The 19094-nt window shown below is 35.7% G+C and overlaps 1 protein-coding gene across 1 annotated transcript in view; it reads left to right on the forward strand.

Moving 5' to 3' along the window:
* Positions 1 to 19094, forward strand: part of DCHS2 (dachsous cadherin-related 2) — a 272685-nt gene that overhangs the window by 160948 nt on the left and 92643 nt on the right. Inside the window, exons 5-10 of the mRNA XM_032248619.1 lie at positions 4 to 1020; positions 3806 to 3993; positions 5336 to 5435; positions 11254 to 11411; positions 12523 to 13366; positions 17653 to 17892. Coding sequence (XP_032104510.1) covers positions 4 to 1020; positions 3806 to 3993; positions 5336 to 5435; positions 11254 to 11411; positions 12523 to 13366; positions 17653 to 17892 — 2547 coding nt within the window. The remainder of the gene's footprint in view (positions 1 to 3; positions 1021 to 3805; positions 3994 to 5335; positions 5436 to 11253; positions 11412 to 12522; positions 13367 to 17652; positions 17893 to 19094) is intronic.

Raw genomic sequence — 19094 nt, forward strand, 5'->3', positions numbered from 1 at the left:
CAGACTCCTCAGAACCAGTCCTTTACAGGATTTCTTCTGGTGATCTGGGCGGGAAGTTCTCCATTCACCCGTGGCTGGGCACTATTCGCACCCGGAGGCCCCTGGATTACGAGACGCAGCCCGTGGTTGTGCTCACGGTGCAGGCGCAGCTCGGCAGCACCCCAGCCTGCAGCAGCACAGAGATCAACATAACTATCCTGGATGTCAACGACAACCACCCAGCGTTCCTCAGGACCTCGGATGAGATTAGAATATCCCAGACCACGCCGCCTGGCACAGCCTTGTACCTCGCACGTGCGGAAGACAGAGACAGTGGGCGGAATGGACTCATCCGGTACGCCATCGCCAGCCCTCAGCCGAGCGTCTTTGCCATCGACAGAGCCCTGGGGGTGCTGTTCCTCAACGGCAGCCTGGGCGCAGGCGAGCCCCGGGAGCGCACGCTGACTCTCAGGGCGGAGGACCACGGCGTGCCTCCTCGGGCAGCCCTGCTGCTGCTGACGGTCATTATCGAGAAACGCGAACCCAGCCCATCCTGGACTTTCGAACACTTGGTGTATCAAGTGGAAGTCAGCGAGTCTCTCTCACTGACGACACAAATACTGCAAACACAGGCGCACCCACTTGGCCCCCAGCCTGCAGCCTCGCCGCTTAGGTACTCGCTGGAACACAGCGTAGACTCTGCCATGTTTGGAATCCGCCCTTACACGGGCTGGATTTATTTGCGGCGACAGCTCGACTATGAATCCACCCAAACATATAATTTTAGAGTGTTTGCTTGGATCCCCGAGGACGGATTGTTGCAAAATGTGAGCACTGCGGTCATTGTTCATGTCCGGGATGAGAATGACAATTCCCCCACCTTCTTGCATGATGTGTTGTTTTTGAAAGTCGAAGAGAGCCCTGTTCCCCAAGGGGTAATAGGCAAAATTACAGCGATTGACATGGACTCTGGAAAGAACGGACAGCTATTATATTTCCTTTTGTCCGATGGAAAATTCTTCAAGATGAATCCTAATACAGGTAGCACTTTACAGTTTACACCTATTCCTTTAAAATGAGGATTGAGTACGATCACACTGGTCTTTAAGTAAAAATAAAAATAAAATAAAATCAGTGTTGAGAAAACTCAAATCGTTAGGTGTAGCATTAGTGCGTACAAACAACTGAAATATGGTTTTTAATAAATACGGTATTTGATTACTATATTGTGAGATCTTAAAAATGGAGTGAAAATTGAATAGAGTTTCACTCATAATGATTCATACTTTTTTGCATCACATGCACATCTTGCCAATATACAGTTCTTTTTCTGAACTAGAGATATCGTCAGAACTGGAGTGAAAATATCCTCGTGTAAAGGCTAATTTTTTTAGCAACCATCCTTTTCCAATTGTAGACTTTTAAAAAAAGTCAAAACATATTTTGTGAAATATAAATATCAGTGTAAAACTAGAAATCGATTCATTGGTTAAGATTTCAAAATCACTCTAAGAATGTATGTCCTCATTCTCATTCTGACAGGGAAACCAGAGGAAAAAGGGGAATCATTACAGTGAATTTTTTGAAGTTTGAATTAGGAAATTAAATATTAAAAGTCATTATATTTTCAAATTTATATGGTATAAGTTTATGGGGAGTTTATTTAATCCTTACAATGAAATATATTTATATTTCAAATGCATAGCCTGGAAAACTGAGACTCAGGTAGCTCCAAGGTCACAGAGCTGGTAAGATTGAGAGGAAACCCCTGCTTTGCACAGGTCCAGGATGCACCATCAATGTTATAATCTGGGCAGATGATTTTAGTGAGACAGATTTTGCATTCAGTTCTGATAAACTTCAAGCCTTTGTTCTCAAGCCTCTGTTGTGTGAATTAGGAGAAGGTGGCCTTTCTCAGCAGATGGAAGGTTTCACAGGGCACATGGCTTGCCAAGGAGGTTGCAAGCTGCCTTTGTTCTCTCTTTCACTTCCTAAGCTGGGACTCCTGCGAGGGCACGAACCGCACAAGTATACAGGATGACCCTGCTTGCACTTTACTTCCATATGGCTGGGTAGTTTTCAAGGTCTTCTAATTCTCTTGGTAATTTTTTTTTTTTTTTTTGAAAATAAGCAAATGACACTTGGTTCCTCCTTAAACTCCCCTCCCCTATGAGAAGATCAGGTGTGTCCATTCCTAATTTCATTGTATGGCTTTAAGCAAACAGCTTAAACTCAGACTGTTTTCTTACCATGAATACAGGAGACAATTCCTGACACACGCTGTGCCATGTTTGTTTTCAGGGGTAAAGAGCCAAAGAGTATGAAGGGGCTTATAAGATTATGTGCTTGTAAACTGTTCCTCCTCCCAAGGACAGCATGGCAAGGCAGGGTGGAGGGAAGGTGTCCAGAGCCTGGGAGGCACACCCCCTTTACACCCAGTGCTCTGGACTGTCTTTGAAGTGACCAGGACTTGAGCTCCTGTGGAACCCTACCCTGGTGTCACTAGAAATCGATTCATTGGTTAAGATCTCAAACTCTTAAGTATTTCAAAATGAGCTGCACAGTCTTTTATACCTCTGACCTCCAAGGCTGCTGCTTACCCATCAGATTCGCTTTATGAATAAAAATCTGTTTGTCATTCAGAAGTTAAGGTCTTCAGAGGAGAATTACAGTTTGGAATTTAAAAAATGTAGCTGTGTTTATGATCTATATTAAAACCTCAGAGTAAACACTATAAATATAGTTTATATACTAATGGTAAACAGTTATCGTATATACTGCATTTAAGTTCACCAATTCAGCAACTTACCTAAACGAGAATTTTCATTTTCATTCCTTGTTTCCACTTTTCTTTTTTACACAGTGCTATTTTATTTGTATTAAGAGGAAAAAAAAATTTTAGCGTAGAAATGTTTGTTGGTAGCTGCTTCATGCTTACATTCTCACAAGTACATTTTTTTTCATAAATGATGAGGAAACCACTGCTTGGCAGAGCTCTGCCACAGCAGACAGGCTACTGGACTGAGTGCTTGTCTTCGCAAGGCCCCTGGCAACAGGGAGAGGCAGTTAGATGTTATGCCTGGGTCTGCATGGCTGATACATGAGGGAAATTACCAAAGGCAGTGTAGCTCTGGGCAGAAATATTTGAAATAAAACTTCTGAAGCATTAAGAGTTTTTAGGAAGTCACTATCCATTGCTACCTGTATATTTTGTGAGATAAAAAATACCTGTGTACATAAACACAAACCACTGCCTAAGGAATATTATTTGATTTTCAGAAAGATATTTAACCACTATGTTAAAGTAGTGATAACTGTCATTTGTGTAATCATGTATAGCTTACACAACACTTTTAAATGTGTGATTACATTTCTTCCTGACAGCAATCCCAGGCTCAGAGAGGTCATTACATGTCTGGGGTGGGAAACCTGGGGCCCAAATCCAGAACTTGTGTCAGAGCTAATGTGCTTTCTATCATCCTGTATAGCAGCATAAAGAGGGATAAACAGCAGTTTTAAATCTTCCAAATCATTACTAAATGCCCACAGAGTTTTATCATTTTTATGAATTCATTTTTTTTTAGTTCAAATGATTGATGGACAATAATTTGAAATACAAAGAATAACAAATTTAAAGCGATATTTTCAGGATCAACTTGAGAACTTTTTTTTCAACAGTACCATAGAGCCAAACTTCTGTGTAGATGGGCTTAGAAGTCACACGTTTGCTCAAAGCTTTGTATTTGGTTTTCCTTCTGGAAATGATTCTGGCTGTGGTGTGCCTGGTACACAGTGCCTGTGTCTTGTTCTGCTCTGTGCTCTGCAGGAGAGTTGATCACTTGGGTGGCACTGGATCGTGAACACCAGGGGCATCATCAGATGACTGTGCTAGTGACCGACCGCGGCTCCCCACCACGAAATGCCACCATGGCGGTTTACGTCTCAGTGACTGACATCAATGATAACAAGCCCTTCTTCCCCCAGTGTCTCCCTGGAAAGGAGTTACACGTGAAGGTTTGTGAAGTGGCCTTGCAATGAAGTGGTAATACCTTTAGTCATTTGTTTTGAGCACCATCTTGTGGTAAAACATGTGAATTTATCACATCAGTCTTGGTGTGGCAAAGCATACTTTTTCTAGAAAACCTAGATATTGTGCACATGTTTAAAGAAAAAAACTTTTTAAAAAGTTAATGAATATATGTACTCTTTGGCATTGTACCTCCAGTTGCTTTATAATAATGAGTGTAATTCAGACCTTTGTACACAGACTGAATGGCGCTTCAGGATAATGCTGAGACATGGCTTGTTTTTCCAGTAGTTTTTGTTTACATGCATCTTTTTGTGCAGAACTTCTTAAGGGAAATTGATACACATCTCTAAGATAGTTACTTAATCGTAGGAACAATTGGTAGCTCTTAAGTGGGTAGGTGGACATCCAGAGATAGTAAAAGTTGATCCTTTTGATCACATGCACAAACTTGAAATGGTATGTATATTATCTCATCTTTTTCATTTCTGTCTTTTTGTATGTTTTATAACATACGTAATAAATTAGAATATCCGTTCATTCACATAATAAATAAATATGTTTGGATGCTAGTAATTTTTTTAGTGGATGGCTATAATAATGAAAAGTTTAGAAGCTACCATTCCAGAACAATTGAATTAGACATTCAAATTGTGCTCAAATATACACATTGAACAACACAACAAGGGTACTGAGGAACTTATAACTTTAAACTGATATTCTGAATCCAGCTTTAAAGAAAAATTCTAACAAAACAAAGTATTATTATATTATCATTATGCCTTTTTATCATATCATTAAAATGTCCTGTGACTTAATTGGGCAGTTGGACACTAAAACTGAAGTTGAACTTCACATGTGCATTTCAATATTGCAAGACAGCTCCTGATAATTGCTATGTCCTACATGAGGTATGTTTTCTGAATTAAAGGTTCATACTTATTTTAAGCATATTTTAAGCCATAACAACCACCTTTGAAAAATTGTCCTAAGAGATGATGAATGAGATTATGCTAGAAATCTTAAAATACACCACAAATCTAGGATTTTTTAGTAAGTTCAATTTCTTTCTTTCTTTTCCTTTTGGTCAGAATTAGTTTAGATGCCTCAGATAATTCATTCTCATTGAATAAAAGACTTAATTTGTAAGGAGGATGATTTCATGGACTTACACCCATATAACTTTTACATGGTACATGTTTGAATTATATGTGGATTTTAAGATAGTTTAAAATGTTTAGTATAATGTGTTCATTCATTTAAAGGTCCACTGATATTTCTTTTTAAACTTTTGCTGACTCATTTGTAAGCTGTTTGTTTTAATGGCAGGTTCTGGAAGGTCAACCAGTAAATGTGTTGGTTACGACTGTGTTTGCGAAGGATCCTGATGAAGGAAATAATGCAGAAGTTGTATACTCAGTATCTTCAGGTAAAAATTACTGTTCATACAGGATTAAGAACTTTTAGGATTTCTGCTTTCATTGATCAACTGTTCCCTTCTGGGAAAAAAGGTTCTATTTGGATTAGTTAAAATGCTGTAGTTAATTTTGAAAAAACACCAAGTTACAAACAAGATACATTTGTTATTGTCAAGAACTACTTTCAGCTTTTGAAAAAGAATTTATAAGTTAAATGAAAAATCAGAGTAGCTTTCTATCATTTATCTTTAGTGAGTAAATTGTAATAACGTGATGTACCAATTAATTGATAGGAAAGTGTTAGTTAGGGGATAAGAATTGGTATTAAGTATGATTAAGAGTTCCAAGCATCTGTGAATCTTTATGAAGACTAAATATTTGTAAGGTCAGAGTAAATCATGCCTAGAAAATGTCACATGTACACATATGTGTATGTGTATGGGGAAACTTTATTGGAATGGGCTTACTTTTGTGCTTTCTGTTGGGATATGCAGGCCTCAGATTTTTTTCCAGTTATTTATTTTAGTTGGCATTGTGTTCTATATAATTTTAAAAGACAATTTGGTGCTTTGTCATGTTTCACATAAACATAGGACATAGGAAAGAAGAGACAACATTGCTCTTACCCACAGGTGATTTGATTATCTTCATGGAAAACCCAAGAGATGCTATAGGCAACCCTGTGGATTTAATAGTCAGTTTTCTGGGAACAGTGTCAACCTACAAAACTCACTGGTATTTTAAAAATGCAGCAGTTTCCAAAGATCTCATTCCCTGTGGTGAATTCACAAAGAACATGAGAGTGTAGGGCCCAATCTACTGTGAAGCTAATGAAGCTTAGTTTTGGGGTGTTTTGCTTGCATAGCCTCCCTGGGGTCGAGGGAGAAGTGGACAATTTATTTTTGTTAAGGAGGGCCTCTCAAACTACATAAACTTCAAAACAACCCAAATAGGATCAGTCTCTGTTAGAAGCATAGAAAAAAATCCAATATAACTTGTGCAAGACTTTCATACAGAAAAGTAAAAAAAAATATTAATGAAGGACATAAATGAATGAAATGAAAAGCTGTATCATGTTCATGCTTGGGAAGATGACATCCTAAAGATGACAATTCTTAACAAAAATATAATTATTAATTCAGTATGATTTCAATCAAAATTTCAATGAGGATTTGATAGAATTTGACAAGCTGATTCTAAAAGTCATGTGGATGAGCAAAAGACAAGGAATAGCTAAGACAATGTCCAAAGAACAAGTGGGAAGTAGGCCCTACCAGGTCTTGATTTATAGAATTTTGTAATTAAGACACTATTATATTGATTCACTCATTAATAAATGGGCCAGTTAAAAAGAGTAGGGGTCACACTTTACACATACGGAAACTTGACATATGAGAGGGTGGAAAATATATGGGGAAAAGATGGACTATCAGTATGTGAGGCTGATATGATTGGTTACCTTGAAGGAAAAAATATCTCTACTCATAGCATCAAAGATGAGTCTTATTAAATGCAGAAAGCTTTAACTCTTACAAAAGAAGATATGAGACTGGTTAAATATATGGCATTGAGAATAAAGAAGATGGTTTAAACAAGAAGAAAAGCAGAAGCTCACAAAGAGATACATAAAACTACATTAAAATTGAAAACACTACAAAATAGGCCATTGTTTGCAATTTGACTACTCAAGTCACAAGTTGGGAAAGGATGATTACAGCCCAGTAACCAATACAAAATTATTAAGAACTCCTGCAAGCCAGTAAGAAAAAGTCAAATAAATAATAAAGCTGGACAAAGAATATTAACAGACAACTCAAAGAAAAGAAGCCTAAATAATTAAAAAGATTGTTAAAGCATCCAGGACTCCTTGATGTGACGACTTTGAAGAACAGTGAAGCAGTATCTGATAAGGTTGGAGATGCACCTATGCTATGCCCTTGCAGTTCTACTTCTGTTACCCTAGAGGAACTCTGTATGTGCACAGTGAGACTGTAACAGGCTATTCACTGAAGCATTATTGTTTGCATAATATGGTGTATTCACGGAATACAACAATGAAAATACAGAAGAGTTTCATACATGGCAGTGTGGATAAATATTGAATCCAAAGTTAAGCAAGGAAGGCCACGATTTTACAGAAGATAAAAAGAATTTGATGCAAACAGCAGCTTTGAGTTCATTGCATTGCCTTTCATTGGAAAAGTTACATATGTGATTCTTCTCAATACCTCCTTGGCCAGGGAGCAAATTCTTTTCTCATGTTTCTATGCCTGTATAAACGATCCTAATTTCTTTACCTGTAAACATTTCAGAAGTTCTTCCCAAGTTTTCAGGGCACTTGAATTGTGAATCATACAGAGGTAGTGAGACTGCAGCACATCCACATTTGTAGACAGCCCTTCCTCTGTGTCCCTGCTGTCCTCTTCTTCAGAGACTCTCTCCCTGTCCTCCCCCTGTTATTTTTGTCTTCCCTTTTGTTACTTCTCATATTTATCTTTTTATCATCTTAGCTTATTCTAATCTGGTCCTTTGGAGGAAGACAAAGTGGCTTTGCAGGTGTGCATTCAAGAATCTTCCTCTGGCTATTAGGTTAGTTAGGTCAATAAGATCTTTACATCTTTTTTTCCTGTTTTATTTGGGGTTGGAGAAGGCACCATGGTGTGCCTGTAAAGATAATGATAGTGAGGAGGAAAGAGACACACACATACACTGAGATACACACACACACACACACACACACACACGGCTATAATCCTGCTATAATACTATTATTTAAAAGCAAGCAAAGCTATGGTATACATTATTTGTGGATGTATGAACTGGAAAGATAAGCCTCAACTTTAGTTATAAAAGTGATTTTCTACAGGGAAAGAGGAGGGGAATGAGATTTCGATCTATATACAGGTCCACTCCTTTATTTATACGCTGTTATTTGTTGGAAAAAATTGAGGAAATATTGAAAATTAATCAATCTAAGAGTGATACTTTGATGTTCATGTATTTGTGAATGTCGAAAATATTCTTTTTTAAAAATTAGCTTCTAAAATGATACTTAAGGCATATCGATACAAAAAAATGGAGATATATATTACATTATTCACATATTTATTTTTTATCTGATAGTAAAATAGAAGCAACTACAAAATATATGGTAAAATAACAAGACGAAAATCGGTGTAAGGGGAATAAAGGTATGTATCATATTCGTGAATGCATTCTGTGGTATTTCTATGAGAGTAAAATCAGTGGATTAAAGCATAGAAATCACAACTAATAGATGTTACATAATTGCTTGCTCCATGCTATGAGTTTCTTGAAGACACGGCTTCTTTTTAATTTGCCTTTATATCCCTAATAACTTGTAAAGTATTTGGTCCATAGTGATGACTCAGCAACTGTTGAACTAAAGAATGGAGAGGAGCTTCTACTCAGGATTTGTCTGATGTTTGAACCGTTTGAAACATTCAGATTTTATTGAAGAACACAAATCTGTCATTTAACTCAAAACCCTATGATACCAATTTGAATTATAAGCATCAATATGAATGTATATATAGATATGTGCATGTGTACTCTCTGTCCACTGAAAAAGCCTAGAAATGATGACAAACCCAGAAACAATGAGCATTCCTAATGTCCCAAACACTTTCTCCCAAAACCATTTTCCACCAAAAGGAACCAGCAGTCCTTGGAGAAATGGTGATGCCACATCACGAACAGGAAATCTACAAGATGAGTTTGCACCATTTTGTCATAGTTAGAAGGAGGATACTAAACCTATTAGGATCATATAAAGAGACCCAGGAACCAACTTTAAGAAGATGCCAATGTTCAGCAATAAGACAATTTCAGCGTCAATACGGATAATAACGGCAAATATTGAAACACAACTAATATGTTTAAATTCATGCTTAATGATTTCCAAAACAAAAGCAAGACAAGACATTACTTATCATAGTTGGAACATTGGTGGATATTGGTGAATCAACCCATTATTTCAAAAATTGTTAAAGTTTAACTCATCAAGCATTTATCCTGCCTTTCTTATAATGAACTCTTTCTCTGAAAGTTTCTCTTCATTGAAATATTCCAGCAAAAATATGAAAAAGGGATGATAAACCAAAACACAGCACATATTGTGTATCCTTTATCCAAAATGCTTGAAACCGAAGTGTTTCAGCTTTTTGATATTTATTTAAATTTTGGAATATTTGCATATACATAATGAGATTATCTTGAAGATGAGGCCCAAGTGTAAACATGAAATTCATTTTTTCATATGCACCTGTATGCATAGCCTGAAGGTAATTTCATACAATATTTTTTATAATTTTGTGCATTAAACAAAGTTTTGACTGTGTCTTGACTGCAACCCATCAATACTCAAATTCTGGATTTTTGAACATTTTGGATATCATATTTTTGGATTTGGGATGTCAACTTGTATTATACTTTACAATACTTAAAAAGTAGTTAATGAAGTCTGGGAGTGGTGGTTCACACCTATAATCCCATCACTTTGGGAGGCCGAGGTGGGCGGATCACAAGGTCAGGAGTTTGAGACCAGCCTGACCAATATGGTGAAACCCTGTCTCTACTAAAAAAAAATACGAAAATAATCTGGGTGTGGTGGCACGCATGTGTAGTCCCAGCTACTTGGGAGGCTGAGGCAGGAGAATCGCTTGAACACGGGACACGGAGGTTGCAGTGAGCCAAGATCGCGACACTGCACTCCAGCCTAGGCAACAGAGAGTGACCCCATCTCAGAAAAATAGTTAATGGATGTAGGCTGTGCATCAGTGGGGCCAACATCAAAAACAACTAGCTTTTGGCCAATGCCTATTGTCCCAGCTATCTGGGAGGCCAAGGTGTGAGGATCACTTGTGACCATGAGCTCCAGGCTGCAGTGAGCTATCATGGCACAATTATGCTCCAGCTTGGGTGACAGAGAGAGGCCTCATCTTTTTTATTTTTATTTTTTAAGGCAGCTAGACATATGCCTCTGAAGGGAAAAACAGCATTTGTGAAGTAGTCTTGCAAAAAAGAAAAGAAAATCAAATCTGACCTGAATCTAGTTAGCTCTCTAAATCTACCTCCCGAGTTAAGGAAAACAGAGAATAGAGGAACATATTAGACTGCATGTTGGAGATGCAACAGCAAATCTAGATCATGGAAAATGTCAGGATGCAAGATCCAGTTTATGCAACAAATGAATTGCAAGGACAAATAAAGAGGTGGCTGGCATCCATAGTTTAAAGAAATATGCAGTATGTGGACTTAATTTTGATTCTAATGTAAACAAACAAGAAAAATAAAGGATATTTATGGGATGACTGAAAATTTGAAAACTTACTGAATATTTGGTGATATTAGTGAATTATTATTAATTTTTAAGGTGTAATATGGTACTGTGATTACATATACATGTGTTAAAATATTTCTTATTTTTTAGAGATGCATTTTGAAAAATATACAGAAGAAATAATATTATTCCTGGAAATTCAAAAACATGGGAAAATAGAAGTATATACATCAGGAATAGAATAAATAGATAGGCCATGAATTGATCGTTGTTTAAGCTGGGTGATGGCCTCGTGAAAGTTTATTATGTCTTTTTGTTCACTTTTTAATATGCTTGACATTTTCTGTAATATAACTTTTTAAAAATTGATGTTTCTTGTCTATTTTTAGTGCCATTTTTGTGTTCATACTTTCATAAAACTTAAACCAAATAAATCTTCCCAATGAACAAGATATTGGATTAATTGATTCTCTGTTTTCTGCATTGTCAATTAATAATCATTTCTTAATTTTCTTGTGTGTTTATAGAAGATAGTTCTGATCACTTTAAGATTGACGCCAACAGTGGTGAAATAAGAACAACCACAATACTTTCATATGATTACAGACCTTCCTATAGAATGACTGTCATTGCCACTGACCAGGGAGTGCCTCCTCTTAAAGGACAGGCAGTTGTTAATATTCAGGTAATGTCGTCACCATAAAATGTGGAAGGACATCTAAAGATTTCATTTGACTTTTATTACAAGTTTATAGAGTGAAGATACATGTAATATGTAGGTATATGAATATGTATGTATGTGACATGAATACTGCTTTAAGAGAGTATTGCATGTAGCATACTTAGCTTTTTGATATCACTAGAGAAATGATTTAGATCCAAATTATTTGCAAAATAGCTTTGTACAGTTCTTGACAAGATAATTATCACTATATTGGCATTTATGTTGCTTGTTTATAATGAACAAAAGGTATCTTTTCTTGTACTTATTCCTAATATCAAGGAGCTGGTAAATGTGCAGGAGAAACTTCTTAGGTAAACAAATGGCCATGTAATAAATGACATAGTTTTTTGTAATTTTTTTTTAATTTAGAAAAGTAACTTCAGATTCATATTTTAACGTTTTATTTTAATCATAATGGGCAAAGATGTTGTGGGAAGTCTCCATAGTAGGAAAAAAATTACACCAACCACTCAAAAAGAAGATGACTGTGCATAGCTAGATTCTTTGTGCATGCCTGTAACAATCATAAATATTGATACAGGTATATATAACAACCAAAGATCTATATCCATAAGAACTCTGTTTCCAAGTTATATTCTTTGCTTAAGGACATGTGGGTTAAGAGAAAAATCTATATGGTCATACCTCCAGTTTCTTGTTTCAGACAAACAAAGACATATGATACTTAAATGTACACAGATGTTGTCATTGTGGATAGATTGGTCCGAAGTATTTACAATAATATGGAGAATTAGCTATCCTGCCTTCCCATTGAAGAATCACAAGGCTACAGTTCAGCTTAACTATAGCATGACTTCATCAAGCTGTCATTTCACACAATACAGCAAACTGGGAAACAGAAAATTCTGTACCTCTTATCTCCTAAATATTGTGCAAGTTTTGATCTTCTGAGACATCCTGGAATTATATAATATACAAAAGACACTTCTCACTAATTAATGTATGATCACATACATGAAGGGAATTTGTTTTCAAAATAATATTATTATAGGTATTGATTAAAGTGTTTTAAAAATACCCCAAATTAATATCTCTTTTATTTGTATTTCAGGTGATCCCACTATCCAAAGGGAGAGCAATCATTTCTCAGAATATTAGACATTTAGTTATACCAGAAAATTTGAAGCCCACAAAAATAATGAGCTTGATAAAGTCACCTGATCACCTTCACCAACATTATAATGGAAAGTTACATTTTAGTATTGTTGCAGATGATAAGGACGGACACTTTGAAATAGACAGCTCAACTGGAGACTTGTTTCTTTCTAAGGAACTTGATTATGAAACGACATCTCATTATCTTTTCAGGGTGATTACTACAGACCATAGCAAAAACCTTTCTCTGAGTAGCACAGTCTTCCTTAGTATTGATGTGGAAGATCAGAATGACCATTCCCCGTCTTTCCAGGATGAACTTATTGTGATCAGCATAGAGGAGAATGTTCCCATAGGAACCCTGGTGTACGTCTTTAATGCCAAAGATGGTGACGGCAGTTTTTTGAACAGTAGAATACAATACCACATTGAATCCCACAACCCTGGCATGAATCCATTTCTCATCCACCCCTCATTTGGCACATTAGTCACTGTGTCCCCTCTTGACAGAGAGAGCATTCCAACTGTCATCCTGACAGTAACTGTGTCTGATCAGGCTGTGAATGTGACAGACCGGCGACTGGGATCACTGACGGCACAAATAGTGATTTTGGATGTAAATGACCACAAGCCCACTTTTATGTCTTTTCCCATTGCCCATGTCAAAGAGGATGTCCCCGTGGGCTCCTTGGTGCACCATATAACTACTCATGATCCAGATGAAGGAAGGAATGGAAAAGTAACATACAGCATCCTCTCAGGAAATGAAAACATGGCATTTATGCTAGACAAGTCATCAGGTACAGTGCCCTATTTGTCATTTTTTAAAATATTTTATTTTATTGTGGTAAGAAAACATGAGACCCACCCTCCTAACAAAGTTTTAAGTGTACAATACATTGTTATTGACTACGGGTTCAATGTTGCACAGCATATCTCTAGAGATTATTCAACTTGCTTAACTGAAACTTTAGTTTCTGCCATTTTCCCTTCCATCCAGCCCCTGACAATCACCACTGCACTCTCTGCTTCCATGAATTAGACTATTTTAGACACTTCATGTAAATGGAATCATGGAGTTTTGTCTTTTTGTGACTGGCTTATCTTACCTAGCATAAGGTCCTCAAGATTTATCCATATTGTCACATCTTGCAAAACACCTTTCTCTTTTAAGGCTGATTGTCTTCAACTGCATGCACATACCACATATTCTTTAACCATTCATCTGCCGATTAACATTCTTAGGTTGTTTCCACATCTTGGCTATTGTCGACGGTGCTGCAATAAAACATGGGCATGCTACTCTGTCTTCAAGATCCTGATTTCAATTCTTTTGTATAATATCCAAAAGTGGAGTTGCTGGGTCATATGGTAGTTCTGTTTTTATTCTTTGAAGAACATCCATGCTATTTTCAATAGTGGCTATAACATTTTGGATTCCCACCAAAAGTGTACAAGGGTTCCAACTTCTCTATGGCCTCACCAATGCTTGTTGTCTTTTGTTTTTTCAGTAATAGTCATCCTAACAGGTATGAGTGACATCTCATTGTGGTTTTGACTTTCATTTCTCAAATAATTAATGACATTAAGCATTTTTTTCCATATACCTGTTAGCCATTTGTATGTCTTTTTTGGAGATATTTCTATTCAAATCTTTTGTCCATTTTAAAATTAGGTTATTTGTTTTTTTTTATGTTTAGATGTAGGCGTTTTATACACACACACACACACACACACACACACTGGATTTTAACCCCTCATCAGATAAATTGTTTGCAAACATTTTCTCCCATTCTACAGGTTGTCTTTTTCTTTACTGTGCAGAAGCTTCTTAATTGTACACAATCTCCCTTGTTTATTTTTGTTTTTGTAGTCTGGTTTTTGTTGTGTATTCATGAAATAATTGCCAAGACCCAGGTCACGAAGCTTTCCCCCATGTGTTTCCTTCTGGGAATTTTATACTTTCAGGTATTACATTTAAGTCTTTAATCCATTTTATTTTGTTTTATTTTTGTATGGTATAAGCTTAGGATACAAACTTATTCATTTGCATGTGGATATCCAATTTCCCCACACCATTTGTTAAAGAGATTAACCTTTTTCTAATGTGTATTCTTGGCAACATTGTTCAAGATCAATTGACCATATACATGTGGATTTATTTCTGAGCTCTCCACTCTGTTCCATTGGCCTAAATGTTTGTCCAATGCCAATACCATAGTGTTTTGATTACTATAGCTTTTTAATATATCAAAGTCAGGAAGTGTGATGCCTCCAGTTTTGTTCTTTCTCAAGATTATTTTGACTGTTGGGGTTCTTCGAAATTCCGTTTGAATTGCAATATTATTTTTTTCGATTTCTGCAACAAATGCCATTGGGATTTTGGTGGAGACTGCATTGAATCTGTAGATCAGTTTGCCACTTTGGGTAGTGTGAACATTTTAACAATATTAGACCTTTCACTCTGTGAACATACATGTCTTTCTATTTGTATCTTCTTTCTTTCATCAATGTCACCTCCTTAGTTAACTTTATCCCTAAGTGTTTTATTTTATTCCTTTTTGTGCTATTGTCAATATAATTGTTTTTCTAATTTCCTTTTCAGATAGTTATTGTTAGTGTATAGAAATGAAGTGATTTTTGAATGTTGATTTTTGTATATTACCTTTTCTGAATTTATTTGTTCTAACAGTTATTTGGTGGAGTCTTTAGGGTTTCCTACTTATGAGATCATGTAATCTACAAACAGGGATACAAACAGGGATAATTTTACTTCTTCCTTTCTGATTTGGATGCCCTTCATTTCTTTTTCTGCCACTTCCAATTAAAGCCTCTCGTCACTTGCTTATATTTATCTTTTTCATTTTCTTCTCTTAAAATGATGGTTCTCAAGATACATATGGTTAAAACATTTTTGATTTCTTTTGTTGTTTAATTTAGGTATATATAATAGGCTCAGAGGTTGTATTTGGAGAACCAACTTTAACTGTCCTGTTAGTTAATATTAGCTATGCTCTGTACCTAGCTGACATTATGGGCTGAATACACAACAGAAAACTTCTTTGTGCCCATTGTGAGTACTTGCAGGGTAGGATATGGTACCAAAAGTGAATAAAGGTAGCAGTATGACAGATCAACAGCATTGTTTAAAGACTTTGATATGGAAACTTATCTTTGAGATTATACAAACATATATTTGTAAATGTTGGAAATAATATATATTTTTAATGGCTGAATTCATTTGGATATTAAGACTCTTGCTTTTCACATCAATTGTAACATTTATTTTTTTAAAGAAGCATTTATTCACTGTCAGGTACTCTGCAGAAATGTCACTCACTCTCACTTCACTTGTCTTACTGTCACCATGTTGCTAGGTAACATCTATTATATGTTTTTTATGCTGCTGATGGAAGAATAAATGTACAAATTTTTAGTCTTGTGACTTTAAAAATGAACTTCCCTCTACTCATTTTTCAGGAGATATTGAAAAATTAATGAACTCTCATCTTATTCACTAAAAAAAAAGTTATTTCTACATAAACCTTAGAAAAAAATATCAGATATATACCATTTGGCCCAAATGTTAGTTAAAAGCATTATTTGGAATGGAATTGAATGTGTAGGATTTGGAAGTCATGATTATAGTCTGGCTATATTCCGTTGGAAAATTTCATCAAAATATTTATTAAATCCTGTACATATGGTTTCATTCTGAGGCACACATGGACACCACCTAAATGCCCAACTGACAGAGAAATAGTCCAGACACAGGCTGCTGATATCTGTTAGAGCTGAGGCTCTCCAAGGACCTGTTTCAGTAATACTTGGAATGTGTTCCAAGATGGCTAAGGAAGGTATATTTCAGATTGTTAAAAAGGATGGACAAAATTAGACTTGTGTTTTGGTAATATAGGTCCCAGAATCTCTTGAGTAATTGCAGTGACTGTTTCAATGGAGGTGTTTTTCAAAGACATAAAATGGTAATTGCCAAAAGCATTCGTATGAGATGGGATATCTTTTCTCTCACAAGGCTCATATTTCTTATAAAGAAGACTTAGTGAGTTTTTTTGGTGGCTATGGCTGTGAAATATAAAGTGATGAGTAATTATTTAAAAAACTATTTTATAAAATAGAATTCAGTAAACCCCTTTAATTATTTTAAGAAAAATTCTTATAAAATGGGAGAAGCAAACAGCAATCTTAAAAGCAAAATGTAATAATTGGAATCCTGTAATGACTATCTGTGTGCAAGTCTTTATTATCCCTGACTTACATGGTTGATATGCTAAAATGGCAGTGGAAAAGAGACATGTTTTACTTGTGAAGATTATTGTCTGAGTTATAACATCTTTGCTCTATTTTTTTCTTTTGTTGAGATGGAGTCTTGTTCTTTTGCCTGGGCTGGAGTTAAGTGGTGCAATCTTAGCATACTACAGCCTCCGCTTCCCGGGTTCCAGTGATTCTCTCACCTCAGCCTCCCAAGTAGCTGGGATTACAGGTGCCCACCACCATGCCTGGCTAACTTTTTGTATTTTTAGTTGAGATGGGATTTCACCACATTGACCAGGCTGGCCTTGAACTCCTAACCTCATACATGAGGTGTTATGTGACATCAAGATATATATTGTTAGTATCCTATATATTTTTAAAAAGTGAGGTAGATGTTGAGGCTAGATAATTTTAATGTAGTGCTCTCAGTAGTAATTGAATAACATAGATTATTCTTAAATTGTTTTGTTTCATATAATTTAAATTGAGATGACTTTTCTGACTAAAAATATAGTTCATATTTTAGCAGTTAAACTAAAAATACAAAAAATTAGCTGGGCATGGTGGCACGTGCCTGTAATCCCAGCTACTCAGGAGGCTGAGGCAGGAGAATTGCTTGAACCCAGGAGGCGGAGGTTGTGGTGAGCCGAGATCGCGGCATTGCACTCCAGCCTGGGTAACAAGAGTGAAACTCCGTCTCAAAAAAAAAAAAAAAGACTTCTGAATGTTTATCCAGGTAAACAAGTTAGACATAAGTGGAGTAAGCATGACTTTCATAAGAATACATGTTGCTTTTCTTCTGTTTTCAAAACAGGGTTACTAACTACAACTTGTCCTTTGGATTATGAAATGAAAACTCAGCACATTCTGACTGTTCTGGCACTGGATAATGGCACACCAGCACTTTCTTCATCCCAGACTTTAACAATTACTGTTCTTGATGTAAACGATGAAGCTCCAGTATTTAAGCAGCAGCTGTATGAAGCTTCAGTGAAAGAAAACCAAAATCCAGGGGAGTTTGTCATAAGAGTTGAAGCTCTGGACAGAGATTCAGGTAATTTAAAAATACAGAAACTGGGCATTAATTCTTAAAAAAAAAATTGAAGATTATAATTGACATAATTTATAACAGTTATGGTTCAGGAAAAATGAACAGTTGCTGATTATCGCAAATTTCTAATACTTTCATTTGCATCCACACAGAAATATATACACCTGTAAAGATATAGCTATATCACATAATATAGGATTTGCTTGTATTAATTTTATTATTATTTATATTAGGGTGATACACACCCAATTAACATATACTGTATTGACTTGACCTTGATAATCGAAGTATGGACAAAGCATCACATTTCTTTCAGAGTATAAAAGTTAGATACATTGAGAACAAGAAGATAAATCATTATTTTCTCTGTATATAGCATACTGGAAGAGCTGTAGTGCTTCTGTCAGACCACCTGGGTTTGAATCCTAGAACTGCCATTTACTTATGCCATGTGACCTTGAACAAGTTACTAATCCTTTCTATTTCCCTACTTATCTGTGATATGGAGATAATATCAGTGCCTAAATTATAGTTTTGTTATGAGCATGAATGAATTATTACATCTAAAGAGCTTAGACCAGTGTCTGACACAATAAATTGTCAATATGTTAACTTTATCACTATTTTTACTAAATTCAACCACTGTGTCCAGACAAATGACTTTGGAGTGAACAGTTAACTATGGTTAGGAATTTACAAATTTCTTTGACTTGCTTTTCAACATCACTGTGGCTGTTTTGGCAACTAAGTTTCACCAACTTTAATCATGTTCTGTTTTTATCTTAAATAAAATTACAAAAATTACAATACTGTGTTTCTAATTCACAATATATGCTGAATTTTTCCATCTGAACTAGTATGAATAGTTTATATTCCCATTCAGATGGGAAACACTGAACTAATATGAATATGAATATTTTATGAATATAAACCATTCGTGTTACCTCCCTTTAATAATTCAGTCTTTTAAAATTTAAATTTGTATATAGCAAATGGCATTATATATCAATGTAATATTTTGTTATATTTTTGCAAGAATCGTGATAGATACTTGTACATTGTTAATTTAAGGGGCAAAAGATACATTTACATGAAATTTTAAACCAAATTATAAATATTTCAACACTTTGCCTATTCGGAAAACATCATCTCTTAACGAAATGTACTTTACTTGAATTTGTGTGTGATGTTATGAACACTGTTTT

Source organism: Sapajus apella, unplaced genomic scaffold (assembly GCF_009761245.1).
Source record: "Sapajus apella isolate SASKATOON/1434 unplaced genomic scaffold, GSC_monkey_1.0 scaffold67, whole genome shotgun sequence".
NCBI lineage: Eukaryota > Metazoa > Chordata > Mammalia > Primates > Cebidae > Sapajus > Sapajus apella.